The sequence below is a fragment of the Phaseolus vulgaris genome, chromosome 1 (genome assembly GCF_051622355.1).
Source record: "Phaseolus vulgaris cultivar YP4 chromosome 1, ASM5162235v1, whole genome shotgun sequence".
Lineage (NCBI taxonomy): Eukaryota > Viridiplantae > Streptophyta > Magnoliopsida > Fabales > Fabaceae > Phaseolus > Phaseolus vulgaris.
In genome coordinates, this window is record NC_143498.1 from 51276995 (window position 1) to 51297500 (window position 20506).

Here is a 20506-nt window from a genome sequence, read left to right on the forward strand (position 1 = left end):
TTTTTTCTAGGTTTAGTATTTCCTGTATAAAAAATAAAAAAAATTTAGTTAATAAAATTAGTATATACCACTATTAACGTATTCGTTAAAAAATCATATTTGTCATACATTCATACATGGCAACATCAATATTTGTGATTGGATAATTTTATTATAATGTTTTATACTCTCAATATACGCATTATTTGCTAAAAAATAATTGCTTTAACATTATTAATACAAAATATTTCTATTTCTAATGTTAAAATTTTGTAAGTGAACAGAAATAGTTAGTGGATCCTTTATTATATTTATTATATTGTTTATGTTAAATTTCACAACAATTAAAAATGTTAACTTTTTTATTATTATAGATACGCGGGCGGTGTGTGTGTATATATATATATATATTAAAACTTGTACTTCTTTATTTAATAAAATAAATAACATTATATAAATATTAATTCCAGAAAAATATTTGTGGGTATAAATGACATAATATTTTGGAATTATCATTTGAAATAATAAATATTAATTTGGTAAATAGTTTTATATTAAATAAGTCATTTGTTTTTGGATATATTTATTCTATTATTGTAATTTTTATTATATAAAATTGGATTGTTTTGTCATTGTAATATAAATTTTCACATTCTAGATTTGAATGTTGGGTGGGATATGTCTTTTAAGTAATAACATAATACATAATGTCTGCATGGTGTTATATATCTCAGTGACAAACAAAAATTAAGAACTAAGTAAATAAAAATTATATATTTTTGAAGATACTTTTGTGTATAAACGACATAACATCATTAAAAAATATGATGAAAAAATTAAATATTTGTTTTGTAAATATAATTTTATACTAAATATGCTAAATAATTTCTGTAACACATTCATTTAATTATTTTGATTTTTGTGATAAAATAATTTAGTATTGCAGTTCTTGTAAGAGTTTACATTATATTATTATGACACATGAGTCATGAATTGGAATGTCATCATGTTATATATTATTTAACTATGGATCTCTAACAATAACATTAAAACAATTAAAATTAAAATTAAAATTACAGGGACTAACATGGTAAGCTGAAATTAAAAACCAAAATAATAAAATGAATAGATCACACACACCCACCCCACCAGTAACATATTTAAGCCTTATGTGCATGACGAAATGATATTATTAATTTATAATTTTACAATAAGTGGTTTAAAAGTGAGAGATTAAGAATGATTTGTGATTAAAGGATGATGTAAAATAGTTTTAGAAGGTTTTATATATCCATAATAAGATGTTATGAGGCATTAATAGTTAATTTATTGTTTAGGTGAGGAAAAGGAAAGTAAAAGAGTTAAAAAGAGGAATTAAAATTGGATAGAAAAACAAAAGGCCACACCACACTGCTCTCATCCTTCTGCTGTTCTTGTCTTCTCCCTCACTCAGCACTCCACGGTTAGTCAAACACACACTCACTCCATTTCACACATCTTCTCAATTCCCCTCAGAAGCCCCTCGCCGTTCGTTCATGATTCAATTCGCCCACGCCTTCCTCCATGTTCATCTGTCAGATTCCGCGCCGAAGAAGGAAAAAAACTCTCTCTTTTGAAATGGGTCTGCCTCTCTATTCGCCCCTCATCTCTCTTTCACAGCACCCTCTTTCCAGCTCTTAGATCTGTTTCTCAACCACTGTCCACCAGGTTAGATCGCAACATTTTCCAACCAAAACTGTGTTTCCTGCTTTACCCCTTTGGCGCTGTTTGAGGGATTTTGTTTTTTGATTCAGACCCACTTTGTAGGACAGTGTTTTGGCCTCTTTTTATGTTACTTTATCCCGAAGCAGCAAATGGGTCGCATCGCTTTCAGCCTCGGAATTTGATGACGATGATGATGATGGTGCATGTTGATGACATGTGTAATCATGGGGTGTTTAATAATTAGGGGTATATTAGGTTTTCTTCTGGTTTGTATTTGTATCCGGTAATGGTGCTTAGGTTCAGAAACCTTGTGGTGTTGGCATCTCTGTGTCAGGGGTGTTTGCATTTGTTGGAATAATAATAATGGGCAACGGCACTTCTCGTGTTGTTGGCTGTTTGGTGCCGTTTAATGGCAAGAGTGGGGTTGATTTGGAGTTTCTAGAGCCATTAGATGAAGGGTTAGGCCACTCTTTCTGTTATGTGAGGCCTTCTATTTTTGAATCTCCTGCCATTACCCCGTCAAACTCTGAGAGGTTCACTGTTGATTCTAGCACCCTTGATTCCGAGACATTGAGTGGCTCATTTAGGCATGAGAGCATTGAAGAGAGGCCTGGCAAGAATGTTTCGGAAACCACATTCAAGACAATATCGGGTGCTTCGGTTAGTGCCAATGTTTCCACTGCCAGGACTGGTAACCAGAATGCTCTACTTGCTAGTGATGTTCTAGAGCCTGCAGCATCCTTTGAGGGAACCTCGTCGTTTGCTGCAATCCCTTTGCAGCCTGTTCCCCGTGGTTCTGGACCTTTGAATGGATTCATGTCGGGACCATTGGAGAGATTTGCTTCCGGTCCATTGGATAAGGGTGGTGGTTTCATGTCTGGGCCGATAGAGAAGGGAGTGATGTCAGGACCTCTTGATGCCACTGACAAGTCCAACTTCTCAGCCCCTCTTGCACGTGGTCGCCGAAGGCCACACCTCCAGCGCCTCATGAGAAGTGTGAGTGGTCCTATGAGAAACACTTTTTCTCGGACTTTTTCCAAGCACTCCATGGGTGTCAGTTGGGTGCAGCGGTTATTCCTTCATCCGGTGTCTCAACTAGCTTGGAATTCCAAAGAGGCGAAGTTTCGGTCTGAAGTTTCTAGAAACTGTACTGAAGTTGGATCGTCCGAATTGGAGTATAAACATACACAAAATTTGCAGTGGGCTCATGGTAAGGCCGGTGAAGATAGGGTTCATGTTGTGCTTTCTGAAGAACAAGGGTGGTTGTTTATTGGGATATATGATGGTTTTAGTGGACCAGATGCACCTGATTTTCTGATGAGTCATCTTTATAAGTTTATAGACAAGGAATTAGAAGGGTTGCTCTGGGATTATGAAGATAATCCTGTTGATCCACTTAAATCTGAAGTCCTTAATAATGGAAATGATGTAGTTGCTCTAGAATGCGGTAGGGAGGAAATGCCTGATGGTCATAACATTTCAACTGAAGAAAGTTCTTGCTGTACAGAAACTTCTTGTCCCATAATGGTCAAGGATCAGTCGTCTAATAGTGAGATAGTGGAGGTAAATGCTGAAATTAAGGTAAATGTTGAAAAGAAAAATTGTGGAAGTCCCAGTATTGACCATCCTGCTCCTGTATCTGTTCCAATTGGACAATTGAGTGGACAGGGCAGAAGAAGTTTGCGACTTTATGAGCTACTTCAGATGGAATCTTGGAATGAACAAGTGTCAGAACAAGGCAAGGATTCTATAGTTCCTGCTGAAATAACACAAGAAAGGAAGTTGAGGTTCTGCTCATCTGAAGGTAAAGAGGATAGATCTGGACACCAGGATGAATGTCCTACTACTTCAGGGGAAAATGGAGGCCCTGAGTTTAGTTCGACTAACCTAGAGCCTATAGCTCCCTTTTCTGTTTCAGGACAAAGGCAGAGTACTAGAAAGTCATTTATTGGTTCAAAAATCAGAAAAATGTACAGGAAACAGAAGTCCTTACGAAAGAAACTTTTTCCTTGGAGTTATGATTGGCATAGGGAGGAAACTTGTTTTGACAAGAAATTAGTGGAATCCTCAGGACCCATTAGAATATGCAAGTCTGGAGTAGATCATAATGCAGTTTTAAGAGCAATGGCTCGGGCTCTTGAAAGAACAGAAGAGGCATACTTGAAAATGGTGGAGAATAATATGGATAAAAATCCAGAGCTTGCCTTAATGGGATCATGTGTTTTAGTGATGCTGATGAAGGATCAAGATGTCTATGTTATGAACCTAGGAGATAGTCGTGCCATTTTGGCTCAAGAACGACCAAATGATCGTCATCCTAATCTGTGTCTCGTCAAAGATGACATGAGGCATAGAAATCGTTCTAGAGAGTCATTAGTAGGCATGGAGCTGGACAGAATTTCGGAGGAGTCCCCAGTGCACAATATAAACAAGCATGTTAACAAGATAAACAAAAATCGAGAGATTTCCATGTGCAGATTGAAAATGAGGGCTGTTCAGCTTTCTACAGATCACAGCACAAGTATAGAAGAGGTGTGTTTCCTCCTCCTTTTTTATTGATGAACTATAGGTTAATATATTACAGTCAAATGTTCTATTTCTAAATTGTGATCAGCTAGTCTTACATGGTTTATTGAATTGTCATGCATATGTTGTTGATTTATCTTGTCTCTACATGTGTTTTTAACTATTTTTCGTATTTAAATACCTGTGAATGCTCAAATTTGAATTTATATGAGAAACCCATTTGTGAATAGTCATTGGCATTTGCTAGAGGGTGTTTTTTTTTCCTGCTTTTATAAAAACTGAGAAGATATAGTTTGTAAATGGAGAAATCTGTGTTAAGGTGTAGTTCTCTGGATCAGGTCCGGTCAGATTTTTTTCCAATTTTGAACTGAGTTATCTAACAAAATAATTCAAGCAAATATTTTCAGTCTTTCAAATATTACATATTGAATTCAAAGTACTTTATTTAGAATCACCTTTTTTAAATCTCATTTACTCGTATTTCATATTTCATCAGGAAGATCTGGGACCTAGCATATTTTTACCTACTTTTATCCGTAGGCAAACTCTGCCTATTTTTACGTCTAGTACTTACACATACAGCATACAGTTGTCAAGGTCCAGTGCGATTTTCTTATTATTTATATTCGATGTTTTCTGAAATTCAAGACAAAAAATCGTAGTTATTAGGATTTTTGGGAAGGATTGGGTAACACCTTATGCAAACATTGAAATATTTATCTTTACTGGAAAGAAAAATTTATTGCATTTGTTAAAATAGTTTTGACCAATATTTTTCAATTCTGGTCGCAGGAAGTGTTTAGAATAAGAGCAGAACACCCTGATGATAATCAGGCCATATTTAATGATCGAGTGAAAGGACAATTAAAAGTGACCAGAGCATTTGGTGCTGGATTCCTGAAGAGGGTCAGTTGATCTTCTGACTTTGGCTATCTGAATTTTAGTTTGCTCCAGTCCTTTTGTCCATAGTTTTATTGGTGGGATTCCACACGTGTTCATACTTCATACCCCTTTTTCTTTTCCATAACATGGACAATTACCATTTCAGATTTTGAACATAAAAATGTAAATATTTTCAAATTCAGTTGTCTCCTTTTATATGTATGTGTGTATTCTTGAAAGAAAAATCATAAACATTTCTCTTGCAAGAATAAGTATCTCCAATGAATATTAAGAGGCTTCTTGTTCATTATTAGAAATTCATCATACTATCTGATTTTCTCATTTAACTGTCAAAGTGTTAACCAAAAAAGGAGTTGGTGGATAAGCAGAAGATGGAGTCAATTGTGAATTAGTTATATTTTGACTTCTCAAGTGTAATCTACTTTAAAGGGTAGATAAAACATGTCAGATATAAATCATATTCTTTTACCTTCGCTTTTCATTTAAAACTTTTAGTATAGTTTGTTACTGATGGTCAGTGACAGATTTGACCCTAAAGAATAATATAGAGGTAGCATGTTGAACTTAGTTATGGTATGCATCGTTATACATTCACTTACTTTATGCATGTTGTGTATGACTGAATTTGAATCTTTCTCTTGTGTTTGTGTGATCACGCCAGTATTCTGTACAGCTATTTTTTTCCTCCCTACTAGTAGTTACAAGACCAACTTTCGGGCCTTCATTGTAGTATGATATCAGAGATGCAGAGTTTATGACTTTGATATTATGAAGTTCATGATAGAATAGTTTATGATAATTCACATTCTGAAAATAATTTACATCTGCATTTTGGCTAGTACATGTTTATATAACAAAAAAACTCGTAGATATTCATCATTATTGAGGCACTTACACCAAACCCCCTGTAACACCTTACACATCAATGACTATTTCTGTAACGAGTTGAGTGTATGTTTCCAACCACTTCTCTCAATGAAGTCTTTGCATTTTCAGTCTATTTACTTTGTTTTCAATTTATATTATTCCTGCAATTTGCACTACAAGTCATTCTTTTTTACTTTGTTTCTCTTTTCATATTTTTACAGACACAGTACTACTTTTTTTTTATGATGACGATAAATAATGAAGAATACTTATTGTTATTCATTGAAACCATTTCTAACTAAAACTGTATGATTTAGCCATGTTTTAACGAACCTCTACTGAAGATGTTTCGAGTTGATTATGTGGGCAATGGTTCTTACCTAAGTTGTGCTTCGTCTGTGGTTCACCACCGGCTTTCTTCAAGCGATCGGTTCCTGGTGCTGTCCTCTGATGGGCTTTACCAATATTTCAGCAATGAGGAGGTAGTTGCCCATGTCACCTGGTTCATGGAAAATGTTCCCGAAGGCGATCCTGCACAATACCTTATAGCAGAGCTTCTCTTCCGTGCCGCAAAAAAAAATGGTCAGTGTCACCTATGCTCTCTTCTACTCTCACATTATTATTATGCCATTCATTTTTGACGATGAAGATTTTTGCAGGAATGGATTTTCATGAATTGCTGGATATTCCTCATGGAGATCGCCGAAAATATCATGATGATGTTTCTCTTATGGTCGTTTCCTTGGAGGGAAGGATTTGGAGATCATCCGGATAATCATTTTTTTATATTTTAATTTTAAAATGTGACTCTTTCATTTTTGCATGTTCCTTTCATAATGTAACAATTTTGGGTTAGAAGAAGTAAAATTATTTTAGAAATCAAAATTAGTCTCTCATTTTTCAACGAAACCCTTTTATCAAACCAGTCCTTTTCGCTTGACCAGTTCATTTTCAGAAGTCAATTTAAAAGTGACATTTTTTCTTTCAAAAAGTTAGGCTTTGGTAAAATGATTAATATATACTGAGATTTGCTGAAAGAATAACTATTTTGTCGCTTTATTTGAAATGAATTTGTGAAGTGAAAGATTAAGACGTGGATAAATTTGAAGTTGACTGAGGCTGTGGAGGGATGACGAGGCAGATACTTAATTGGGAATTGGACACGTAAATGTTGACTCACACCACCCTCTACCTCTCCTTCTTCAATCTCGTGGGCCCAAAGATAAATCTTTTCAAGTCATAAATGCTTGGACTTAGATTTGTGAAGGCTAACAATCTTAAAGAAATAAGAGTTTACCATATAACAAGCACATACTTTATGAAGCAGAAAAAAACATAGTGAGAGAAAATTGAGATAAGAAATATACCGGTACAAGGTGAAAAAGATATGCATAACCTGTTGGACTGATCAACCTTATTTGACCAGACATCAAACTATGAAGTAGATTTTTTGTTGTGGCAGATGAATATTTGGTTTCGAAGTAACAAAACACCATGGATGATGTCTTATTTATAATTTGCTTTGAATTTAAATTGAAATTTTGTTAATGCTTAACCATCACATGATTTAGCATCTACTTATTTGCCCTTAACCTCCTCCCTCTCTGTACAAGGTAGCCATCTCAAAACATTCATCTCTTCTCACTTTCCTATTGGTTCATACGCTTACTAATTCTATTGTCTCAGCACTTCTGTTCGTGTTATTAAAATCTACAATTAGAGTTTTTACACTGTAAAAAAAAACTCACGAGACTGAAAGTAAAAAAAATACTTGCAAGAACCAAAATAATATTTTTTTCAAACACTGATAAATATTTTTTAAAACCACAAATAATTATTATATCCGCATATTATTTGATGGGTAGAAGAGGTAACTAGTACCAGAGCTTCAATCGAGTGAAGGAGCTCCAAATCCCACAAGTAGTTTTCCTCGAAATCCATTTCACGGAGAAGAAAGTGTAAGTTAGTGTGATTCGAAAGGGCCACTAAGTTGAAAGTGCATTTCTTTCTTCTCTGTATCAATTTTCCAGTCAGAGCTTGCTCTCTACCGAAAGTGCAAGTGTTTGAGCACTCATTCCTTTTCTTTATCATTTGTGTTTCCAATTTATCAATTTTTCATTTCTTAACTATTTTTAATTGTAATTGTTTTGTTTTTAGTTGGCTTTAAATTAAATCTTTGATTGGGGGTTAGGGTAGTTGGCCAAAAATTGTTTATTTTGGAACGGGGACACAACGTTTGGATTGTTTTAATCACACCCAATCAATCGTGTGTTAAATTTAAACTGTGTTAGGATGTATTTTGTGAAAGTTCAATTATTTAATTGTGTGTATTGGTTTATTGCAGAAGCAAAGGAGACACTCTCTTTTTGTCACTTCCTTTTCTCTCTCTAGTATCTCACATCACAAATGAAAATGTATGTTTCCACCATTTTTTGTTTGTTTTCAAATTAATACACTAATTTTAGTTGAACCTTTCTCTTATCTGTTTGCATATGGTTGATGTTTACTAACTGTCATAGCTTGGAGGCCAATGCTGGAGCACTCACAAATTTTGAGGTCCTTGATTTCTTACGAGCTAAAGGAGCTTCAAAGGATCCAACAAGGGTAATTGCCAAAGTAGCGCAGTCTGAATACAAGGTTAGATTTGCTTTTTCTAATAGATGGCAATATTTTATAAGTTTTATTGGTTGTTGAATCTGCTGCATATCTAGCTGGTTTATGATTATTTGGTTGACACTGCTGCTTCTGATCAAACAAGAGAGAGCATCAATGAATTTTTGACAAGTATTAAACGTCATGACCTAGCAAAGTCTGAGGTTCTGAACATATTAAACACTAGGCCAGCTGCTGAAGTTGAAATATTTCCTGTAAGTATCAAAATTTTAACTTTACAATTTAGTTTACACCTAACCATTTGGTTAGAAGTTATTAGCTCTGGAATGTGTTTTCTGTTGTTGTCTTTAGCTTTGAAGTATGAACTATTGTGTAAGGGAGGATATTATAAGCAAGAACGAGGCAGGAAAAAAAAGAAGAAGAGGCACAACTTTGGTGAATAACTTCTCTGTTTGTTATTTATGTAAAGGATGCTAATCAGAATAGCAATTACAGAGAATCAGCTAAATATATACTATAGAGAGAAGAAGTAGAGTGAACACACACACACACCGCCCTTCATTACTCCTTATGATTTATATATTGTTGGGGCCCCATAGATAATCCTGCAAACATACATTCCTCACTCTCTCCTAACAGTTTTGCATTCCGTGTCCTTTGACCCTTCTGCCAGCTGTCCCACCTTGCTAACAGAATTTTCATATTGAGGACAATTTTCCACTTCAGTCCTTGCACCCTTTTTTGATATAACTTTGCCGCCCCCATTAAAACCTACCTTGTCCCCAAGGTTGGAATCAGGATATGCCTCTTTGAAAGCTAACCAGTCTTCCCAAGTAGCATGTCTCTCCTCAAGACCATCTCATTGAACCAGCACTTGTTGAATTTCGTTATCACCTTTGATAATAATCCTGTTTTGCAAAATGGCCTCAGGATGCAGAATTGGACCAATTTCATTAGTTGTCATGCTTAAAGGAATAGATGATTTAATATGGTCACCATAAGAAGGTTTCAGCTGAGAACAGTGAAAACCTGGATGAATTTTGGCATGATTTGGCAGATGCACTTTATAAGCAACAAGGCCTACTTTCTTCACAATAGGAAATGGTCCAAAATACTTCATTCCTAACTTCTGGTTTCTTTTCAAGGTCATAGAATTTTGTCAATATGGTTGCAGTTTAACCAATACCAAGTTCTCCTCTTTGAATTCGACATCCCTCTTTTCCTATCTTCATATTGTGCTGCACCTTCAGTAAATGCTGTTTTAACTGAGATTCAATCAGATCTCTTTGTTGGAGCATTTCTCGAAGGTCTAAGGGATCGGTGGAATTGAATTGAAGACATATTTGTCCCAAGGGTGCTCTACAGAACCTGAAAAGGGGCATACCTGTACTGAGATGGTATGATGTATTATACCAGAATTCACCCCAAGACAGAAACTTAGACCAAGCTTTTGAATTGTTATACGTGAAACAACAGAGATACATCTCTAAGCAACAATTGACAGCCTTAGACTGTCCGTCTGTTTGTGGGTGGGACACCGTGCTCATGGCTAGAGTAGTGCCACTCAATTTAAACAAGTGTTTCAAGAATTGAGACATGAAAACTTTATCTCTGTTACCAACAAAATTTTTTCTGACAATTAGCAGTTGTTATAGCATAATTTATATTTTCCTTCTCATAACTAATTCGCTCTGATAATATCAAAATATAATTTACGAGAAACTGTTACTGGTAAGATCAGCCAGTTTGGAAACATAGTCCCTGCATTATTAGTAGAATGATAAAAAAAGAAAGAGTAGTTGGTCGTTCCTCAATTCACATCTTAGGTGTAATAACCAATAGAATTTTGAATGATTTTTTAACCATTTATATTTTTTTATGCATTCTCGAATTGTTTTTTGTCTGGAAATCTGTAATGATATCTTAGTTGGAAGCATGCAGACTATATTAGACTTAACTTTAACTTTCTTTGGTCCCAACTTATATACAGACCTGCTAGTGAATTTTAGAGGGTGAACTGTATCGAAAAGTTAGGTGTTACCTTGTGAACTATAGAAGTCATAGGTTCAAATATTGGGAACATACTCTCCATTCTCCATTTACGAGGATAAGGCTGCATAGATCTATAAGGAAATTTTTTCCATGTTGGTTTGAAACACATGCTAGTGGTCAGAGGATTTCAGTCTTCTTAGTTTTTAAATCTTCCTGTTTTGCTACTTTCGTGAACTTTTACATACCACAAGCTTTGTTCATTCATTTAAGAGGATGGTGGAGTATATTATTAGACATTTTTAATTTATTATACACGATAATTTATAATAAATTAGATGACGGTATAAAATATTTTTACATAGTCAGTGTAGACTAGCTACTTTATCTATATGCAGGGTTTAAAACTTACAAACTTAAGATATTAAGAAGGATTAATGAACTTTTTAGTCCCTCTAAAGTTTTGGATTTTTGTTCAGTGCCTATAAATTTTTTGTTTAAAAACCACTCATTCATTAGGAAAAATGTAGTTCCGTATAGGGTTTACTTTTGATGGCTAAAAGTAAATGAAAGACTATAAATTGTTAATTTATTTTTGTACAGACTAGAATCAAAATAACATTTTTCTAAGGAGTATACTTTTTTTAGCCCTGTAGCTGATTATCATATTTTTGTCAAATTTGGTTTTGAACATGTAAACTCCTGATTAATTGTGTTTATCTAAGGAGTAAGGAGGTTGTAATCATCAGGTTAGCTAGTCTGCCAATTTTTACTGTGCATAAAAAATAGAAAGCTTGAATTGTTAAGCCTAAAAATTAAAGGGCTGTGTTGCTTTTGATAATAATTTTCTTTTGAGGGTCTTCTTATCTCTAAGTCTAAATCTCGAGTTAGGCGCTTTTAAATGTTTAGACTTTTTGAATAGCTACCCTTCCGAAACTGTAATTAATCAGTTTGTTGACTTTGATTACACAGTTCATAGAGTATTGTGAGGGGCGTTTTCCAGATGAAGAGGTGACCAAAATAGTTGAGCTGGTGACGAAAACATTGCCACCACCTCCCAATATGAAGCAGAAAGAAATGAAGAAGGGTGATGAAGAATCCAATGGACACAAGATAATGCAACTAATTGTTGTATAAAGGATGCCATTCATATCAAATTTACATCTCTGTATGGTTTGTGAAAATTGCCATGGTTATTTTCATTCAGATTATTTAAAATAAATTTAAACAGGCATTGATTCCTTCTTATTTTTACTTAAAATATATTAATAATGTAAATATTTTTTGCAATAATCCATTTATAGATTATAATGCATAATATGATAATATTTTGATGATAATTTCTTTAAAAAACTTATCTAGAATAATTTGATTTTAACCAAGTTAATTTTTTATATATCATCTCTAAACAAGTGAATTAACTTATATTACTCTAATTTAATAATAATCTCCAGCTTGAATTGGGAACATATACTTGTATTAAATGTTAAAAATAAAATTTTGCCATCTATATTAATTTTAGTTGGATTGACAAAATCATCATCTATTATCTACATAGTTTAACTTCCATTAATATCTATTCTCGTAAAAAGAACTGAATATTTGTTGTGCGTCTAAATAATTGTCCAATTATTTTAAGTTAACCAAGACCTACCGCACAAACAAAAACACCGCACAAACAAAAACAAAAGAATAAAATATAATCACATGCAAAATTTAATATACTTCCACTATGTGCAAGTATGTTCAGAAGAGAATTCACTCTAATATAGATATTACAATTTAGTAATTTTGCTCACTCATATAATTATAAGTTACAAATCTTAATCAACTTTATATTGAAGATGCAAGATTTTACTTATAGAACAAATATCTTTATAATTAATAAATAGTAATGAAAAAAATACATAAGCAGTAATTCTCATAACAAAACAAACTAATTATTAAAAAAATTCATTAGACGATCCAAAATTACAGTAGATATTATTAGTGAGACGTTACATGAAGATCTTCTATTGCATATTAATTATGCTTTAATTTCTAATGAGCTAATTTCTTACATAAATAGAATACCTAGTACTCTCCTTAAAAACCAACACCTAATTTACAGAATTTAAAGGTCTTCATGAACAACAAATACATACGTGCTGTTCTGCAAGTAACTACACTTGTGAAAGTAAACAATGGATTTCCCTTGTGAAGCAATTTCGATGTTTGGTGTTATACCAGTGTTCAAAATAAATAAAAGTTATCAGAAAATGCTAATTAAGATATAATTACGTCTTAATTAAAATGTAAGCTGCCAAAATTACTTCAATGCTTCACTTATGTAATTAATAGAGACCAAAGTTGGTAGGCTTCATCACAATACTTGAATTGCTGAGCCACAACCACATGGAACATTTATAATAATAATTATTAAAGAGTCAAACACTAATATTGATAGATACATTAATTTTTTCATTTTCAGAACTGAACATTGGTGCGGAAAGACTGGCCAAATCTCCAATTGGAGGGTGCTACATTGTATGCAGTGCGAGTCTCCCCATTGACGAGTTGAACTTTGAAAGACAAACTCTGACCATTCAGATATTTCAAGCTTTGCCAGTTAGCACCCCAATTTCTTGTCATGCTTTCCCACTGGTTTATTTTGGACGCTTTGATCCAAACTCTAGAAATCTCTCCAACTCCACCAACGTTGCTTATAACCACCAATTCAAAATAGTTTTTCCCATGGATGGTAAATCTGATGCCTCCATTTCTTTTGCACATAACTCTGCATAATATGAATATCAGTTAGCCCAACTTAGTTCATATGATGTCATTTAAAGACTTTTCATAAGAGGAGCACAAAGATGGTTAAGACATATATATATATATCACATAATGTAAACATACTTCCTGTAAAAAATTGGTACAATCCCAGCTTTGTACTTTGCTATTGTCTCAAATGCAGGTTGGGACATGTCAAAGTGTGGTCTAGGAGGATTACACCAACCACCATTGTCATTAGGAAGAGCATAGTTTGGAGGACAGAAATTCGTGGCAGTGATAGTGATGGAAGTGCCCCTAAGGCACCATTGGGGTGCTTTTTTTGCGTTACAAAATATAGTATAACAACCACCACACGCTTTTCCGTCATTAAACAAAACAGTGCTCAAAGCAGCTGTTCTTATACCATAACCATCTATGTAGAGATTTCCATAGCCACATGCACCTCCTGCCAATGAAAACAATTGAGTTGATAGTGATTATTATTTATCTATTGCACTTCATTGTACGTAAATTAATTGCTGGGACTTAACATTTCAATTGAACTAGAGAGATGATGAAGGAAAAAAGTGAGAGAATTGTAATTAATTACCCATTGTTCCTGAGGCGTGAGGCCCACCATAGAAAGTTGCATGAGCTTGCAACCATGCAGCTGATGCTACTCCAAGTTCTGTAGTGAATAGCACCACAATCAATATGAAAGCCTTCATAATGAACTTTTCCATTTTTTCTCTCTGTGACAAGACAAGGAATGATGGTTTAGTTTGATGCTGAATATGCCAGATTACTACGATCATTTATAGCTGCAGTGGGGACTTTTTAGTCCATTGTAGCAGCTAGTTGAAATTCAAATTATTGGAAAAGAAATGTTGACCAACAAATTTGTTTCCTCTTAAATATTGTCTATTAAATGTATTGATTAAAAAAATAAAAATCCTAGTACATACACCACATATCTTAGAAAATTATATAATCTAAATTAATTTTATAATGTTGAGTTGAATAAAATAAATATTCACATGTTATATATATATATATAAATATATATTATGATACCTGATAAAAGTTAATTTAAGAGATTAAAAATATAGGATTTTTTCTATCTAAAAAAGTTTGTCTTACTATTGGTCATAAAAAAAATTTAACAAGAAAAGAATTATCAAAAATAGATTGAGGATGAAATAAAGTAAATGTCTATGTCTATTTCTATTATAATTAAATATATGAAAAATGAGAATCATAATTTATAATATCTGTTTATGTTATGCAAATAAATTTTACATGTTATATCAGAGTTGTGTTGCTCAATTTATAATTATGCATGAACAATATTTAAATTACTATATATAAATTAGAAATTTATTAATGAAAGTTTATTTTTTGATAATTAAATTACTATATATATATCTCGTTGAATGATAAGATAAAGAAGTCAAATGTTTATTTTAATTTTTAAAGCATCAATTGCTTTTGCAGTTTATGAAATTATTAAGTTAAGGTGCAATATAGGAAATTATTTTTGGAAAATATAGGTTTACACCTCCAAAAGTGGTATACAATGTAATAAATTTAAAAATAAATATATATAATAAAAAATAAATTTGTAATTAAATTATATGATGTATCATTAACTATTATTATTATTATTGGAATAAAATGCAGTTTGCATGATTGCCAGAACTCATTTACGCTTCCTTATTCACCTGCATTAAATGAAAAGTGCATTAAAAAAAAGGAATGACTGGAGCCCACGCGCACTGAAATAATGAATGGGACCCACGTACATTGAATGAAATTGAATATAGAATGACCTTTAATTTTGTTTTTTATCATTCAATCTCTAATTTAGAAATTTAAATATTTTATGATTATAATATAAATAAAAATATTTATTTTTAAATTTATGTTAATTTTAGAATTTTAGGGGGAAAAAAAGATAAGAGAGTTAAAGAGGAATGAAGAAGAGAAGAATAGACATTTGGAACATTGAAAACTCGTTCGAAATTCGTCTAAGTAAGATCACTCTAGAGGAACTTGCTCAGGACTCGCCCAAACAAGTTCATTCCAGTGAAGTTTGACTTCTCTCGTCAAACTCGCCTAAGCAAATAATAACTCGCTTGGCATGAGATGTCACTTAGCTCAAACCCAATTATGTTAAATAAAAAACATGAGACATAATCCTATACATTATTGGAAGAATAGAGAGAAAAAAAAAATCCTAGAGGTGATAACTGTCAAGGATAAATATTTTGAACCTTATTTTCTTGTTTTTCATGCTTGTAATGGCCAATGAGTGACTAACTCTTCCATTTGGGATTGAGATTAGTCTCTTCAAATTCTTAAGTATTGACACTACAAAAAAACATTAAATAGCAATCAAATTTAGAGACAAAAAATAATTAATTACTATATTGACTAAATTAGATACTAATTTAGAAATTAAAAAATTATTCATATCTAAAGTGATTTTTATTATTAATAAAAAATTATAAAATAATCTATAAATTGATGTTTAAATTAGCTACCTAAATTTTAACTACTAATATTTTAGATTTTAAATTAGTCCCTAAAAGACTAATATAGACTAATTTAGAATATAAAGTAATAAGTAGCTAAAATTTTGGTGGGTAAGAATTAGATATCAATTTAAAAATTATTTTATAAATTTTTATTAATAATAAAAACTACTTTAGATACCAATAATTTCTTTAATTTATAAAATCGTCTCTAATTTAGTTAAGTAGTAACTAATTATTTTAGTCCCTATTTAATAATTTTCTTGAAGTGTGAGGTGATATTTATCTATAATATTTTATTTTCAAAGCTTTAACTATTTATTATTTTGATCATTACATTTGACTGGAAATTACTTCTAAGGATATGAACTAAATGATAATGCTTAACAATATATTTGAATGCTAGGAATATATCTAATCTGAAATGTTAATTGCTTTATAATATATGTTCTTAATGATAAAGAGTTTTTATAAATATGCGAAAAATCATTTTTTGGGACTATTATTGTATGTGAGGATTCAATATGAATTATTTTTATATATGCATCAATATCAATCAAAACTGAATATTATAAAATTTTGTAAAAGTAGATACAAGTGAGAAGGATGAATCCAAAGACTGAATATATATAGGGTTTGTGTCTTTACAAAGAAGATTGTTTCACTTTTTGGTCATAAAAAAGTGTGTGACAAGAAAAGAATTGTCAAGAAATAGATTGAGAATAAATGATAGAAAAAACTGCTCACATAAGGACTCTCTTTAATAAAGATATACTTGTCTATCTCTATTAATTGAATGTATGAGAAGTGAAAATCATAATTTATAAAAAAATTTACAATAAATTCAAAAGTAATGTGTAACATGCGTCTTCTGTAGACATATAAATTTAAATGCATTGTGAATTAACTTTTAAAAATTAAGTGTAGATTTACTTTTTTATTTTATATAAAAAATAAAGGTTTAATTACCTTTTTCGTCCCTATATTTATAGCCAATAGTCAATTTGGTACAGTGGTTTTTAAAAAATTCAATTTGGTCCCTAAGTTTTCTAAAATGTATTAAAAAATGGTCCTTTCTGTTAAATATCACCAAACGGCGTTAAGTGGTGCTTATGTGGCAGACACATGTAAGTTACGTGGATGATGCTTACATTACTTTAGTGAATACTGAATTAGGGTTTAGGTTATTCAAATTGGGGATTTCGAATTTTTGATTTAGGGTTTCTGATACGAGTATTGCTCCCCTGGTTGGATTCTGTGGTGCGCTTCCCTGCTTCGATTCCATTCGGATGTGTGCTCCCCTCATTCGATTATGTGGTGCGAGTGACCCTACATCATAAACAACTCTGTATATGTTCTCTAAAAGTAATAAAAAACAGAATCACTCTCAAACTAAGTAAAAAATTACTAACCTTATAAAGGAACAACCACAAAACGACACCACGGTATGGATCGCAATCGCTGTCCCTTCACCACCTCTGGACTACACCACATAATCGCTCCTCCAAATCGACCATGGGACCGCAGCTCACCATTGTAACTCACGATCGCACCACAGAATCGAATGAGGGGAGCACACCTCCGAATGGAATCGAAGCAGGGAAGCGCACCACATAATCCAACTAGGGGAACAATCCTCGTATCAGAAACCCTAAATCAAAAATTTGGAATCCCCAATTTGAATAACCTAAACCCTAATTCAGTATTCACCAAAGTAATGTAAGCACAATTCACGTAACTTACACGTGTCTGCCACATAAGTACCACTTAACGCCGTTTGGGGATATTTAACATAAAAGATAATTTTGAATACATTTTAAAAAAGTTAGAGACCAAATTGAATTTTTTAAAAAATACTGTACCAAATTGACTATTATTATAAATATAGGGACGAAAAAGGTAATTAAACCAAAAATAAACTAGAAAGTTTACCTTAATATCAATTACCAACATGTTGAAACTAAACTGGATTAAAATATTATATATAGTCTAGTTATTTTAGGTTCTATTTTTAATATAATCTAATGAGTTGGTACAGTAATTAAACATTCTATATTTACATGTTTTTAACAAGAAAATCATGTTTTATATATGATTAATCATAACTTAACTGGACACCAAAATACGACACAATTTTTCAATAATAAAATGCATGATAATGAATTGTGAGTAGATATAAAATACCACAATAACTTTACTAATAAAAAATTTACAGTTATAAAGTGATTTTGATATCATTATATCAATTCCTCTATTTGATACAAAAAGTTTATGAAACCAATTAAACAAAACGATCTATTTTCTAAAATAGTTATGTTGAATCGATGGATCTTTAATTATGCGAAAGAATATTACATCAGAGTGTAGTTTTAAAACTAAAGTTTTATTTTATTCTTAAAATTAAATTTGAAAACATTTATCGAATGATTGGGTATAAGGTTTTGAAACCGAATTGTTGGGGCAATTAAGGAAATTGATATTAGATATCCGTACGTGAATGGTACAGCACATGCAATTCCCAGAAGCACACAACATGTTTTGATATTACAATGATAAATGGTATTTGAATGATAGGTTATCAAAAAAACAGATAGAATGTACTTCAGCACCGTACTTATATATATAGTATATGAAAAGTCAATTGGTAGATGCAAGAGAATGAAATAAATTATGGGTATTGTGCATCTATATTTAATACTTTCATAGTTGTAGTAACATGCAATACCTAACTATATGCCATCATCATTTTGTTTATATATCAAGAAGAAGCTTTCATTCACACACATGAACTATAATCAGTGTATAAATATGTTCATGGCTTGATGCCATATATTATTGCACCATCACATGGCAAATGTCACATGGCACATGGCATTTTGTTTAATTAATTCTTATTTTGAATCCTTTTAAAAAGTCATTTAATCTATAAAAATTGGTACATATATTTCAAATTCATTTGTTATTCTATAATACATAATCACCTCAAATAATTAATTTTTCTTCATTTATTTTTATACAACTATTAATGTTGTATTTCTTAGTCAACTAGCTATGTCGAAAGAGCATTAGCATAAAAAAATATGAAAAATAATTAAATAATTAACACTGTATCAAAATTTAATGAATAAGTTCAAAATATTAAAAATACATTTAGAAAGTGTAATGTATAAAAAGTAAAAGTTCAATAAAATTAATAAAGTTTACTAATAGACACTATAAATAGACGATTTATTTAACATGTAAGTATAATGTTTTTTATAAGATTAAAACTGATTATGACTTTATCATCATAGCATCTTGTAGGTATCTCTATCCAACCGAGAGTGAGTCAAAGTCTAGTAGAGAGTAAGCCCAAGATCAATAACCGAAAGTGAGTCCAAGCCCATATAGCCAAAAGATAGTTCAAGTCAACCAATCTAGTAACGAGAAGCTCAAGTTGTAATTGAGAGACTTTGGAAGCCGTGAGAAGGAGAATAAAAAAAAGTTATTAAGAACACTTAGTATAATTATCGTCTAATGATTTTGATTAATAATGTTTTGTTGTTTTATTTTACTTTTAACAAATTGCGTAATTTATTTAATATTTTATATTAAATTATTGACCTTACAAAAATTAAATATTTACGTAGGTATTTAGATTTATTGTACCATGACCCATATTAAAGTTAGATGATAAATTAACAATAAAACTAAAGCTATTTCTCAAAATTGCAGAACAAAATCGAACCATTAAAACCAAAATTATCCTTCCACTTCAACTAAAGGAATATAATTAAATGTATTTGTAATAAAATATTTTTCGAAAGGTTTGCTTAAGAACTCTTGTTAGAAAGACCATTTCTTATTTAATGAATAGTATTATCTTAATATCGCTTAGATTGTTTACTTTACTATACATTTTGTATCTACAATCTATGTATTCTTTAAATGTTCAAAACATTATTGTAATTTTTATTTGAAAGAGAGCATAGTACATAGCTTGCAGGAGTTGACTTCAGTGGAGTTGCACAACCCTAACACTTTAAAAAAAAACTAATGAGGCTATTTCAGTCATTTCATAGCTGTGTATAGTGCCATATTCAAAATTGATATAATGCAGGAAGCAAAAGCCCTTAAAAACCGTTACGCGTTTAGAAGTACCACAGCGGCCCAAATAAGAAAGGCCCAAACATTTTTGTTTGTTCTAAACGAATCTTACAAGAGAAAAAAAACCAGTGATGTGAATATGCATTCACACATGCCCACAAATTTTGAATAGCGACAACCATATTTACACATGGGCAATTGCTTCCTGCACCATATCACTGCACCCGATCTCAGCAGAAAAGACGAAATTGTCCTTAAAAAAAATTCCAAAATATGTGTTCTGGATTTTTTTTTCCGGAACAAAATTTTTATATTACGGATTTTTTTTTATCCAGAATGAGTTTTTCATTTTTGTTTTCGGATTTTCATTTCCAAAATATAATATTTTCTTTTTTGGATTTTTTTTTTGAAATGTATTATTTTTCAATTCTGGATTTTTTGTTCGAAATAGAATTTTATTTTTTTTTCCGAATTTTTATTTCCGGAACTCAATAATCACTTCCAGATTTATTTTTCTGAAATATATTATTTTCAATTCTGGATTTTTATTT

General features: G+C 31.7%; 3 protein-coding genes across 7 annotated transcripts; 2 read left to right on the forward strand and 1 right to left on the reverse strand.

The window, feature by feature from the left end:
- The first annotated feature begins 1302 nt into the window (after nucleotides 1–1302).
- On the forward strand, nucleotides 1303–6864 carry POL (Protein phosphatase 2C family protein). 3 transcript variants are annotated; one of them, XM_068617775.1, is made up of 5 exons: nucleotides 1362–1686; nucleotides 1773–4215; nucleotides 5002–5115; nucleotides 6297–6561; nucleotides 6639–6864. In XM_068617775.1, exons 2-5 carry the CDS (start codon nucleotides 2047–2049, stop codon nucleotides 6752–6754), a joined length of 2664 nt encoding a protein of 887 aa, XP_068473876.1. In that variant the 5' UTR covers nucleotides 1362–1686; nucleotides 1773–2046; the 3' UTR covers nucleotides 6755–6864. The 3 variants fall into 3 exon arrangements, with proteins under 3 accessions (XP_068473875.1, XP_068473876.1, XP_068473877.1); XM_068617776.1 differs by having other exon boundaries at nucleotides 1791–4215; XM_068617774.1 differs by having other exon boundaries at nucleotides 1303–4215.
- A 457-nt stretch (nucleotides 6865–7321) lies between these two features.
- Nucleotides 7322–11822, forward strand: LOC137814855 (uncharacterized). 3 transcript variants are annotated; one of them, XM_068617777.2, is made up of 5 exons: nucleotides 7805–7937; nucleotides 8324–8393; nucleotides 8499–8616; nucleotides 8691–8846; nucleotides 11554–11822. In XM_068617777.2, the coding sequence occupies exons 2-5, from the start codon at nucleotides 8386–8388 to the stop codon at nucleotides 11716–11718; spliced, it is 447 nt and encodes a 148-aa protein (XP_068473878.1). In that variant the 5' UTR covers nucleotides 7805–7937; nucleotides 8324–8385; the 3' UTR covers nucleotides 11719–11822. The 3 variants fall into 3 exon arrangements, with proteins under 3 accessions (XP_090149677.1, XP_068473878.1, XP_090149675.1); XM_090293551.1 differs by lacking the exons at nucleotides 7805–7937; nucleotides 8691–8846 and adding an exon at nucleotides 7322–7592; XM_090293549.1 differs by lacking the exon at nucleotides 8691–8846.
- A 1046-nt stretch (nucleotides 11823–12868) lies between these two features.
- On the reverse strand, nucleotides 12869–14108 carry LOC137816247 (putative expansin-A17). Its single transcript, XM_068619323.2, has 3 exons — nucleotides 13946–14108; nucleotides 13480–13801; nucleotides 12869–13357 (listed from the first exon to the last, which is right to left on the reverse strand). Exons 1-3 carry the CDS (start codon nucleotides 14076–14078, stop codon nucleotides 13048–13050), a joined length of 765 nt encoding a protein of 254 aa, XP_068475424.1. The 5' UTR covers nucleotides 14079–14108; the 3' UTR covers nucleotides 12869–13047.
- Nucleotides 14109–20506: the final 6398 nt, after the last annotated feature.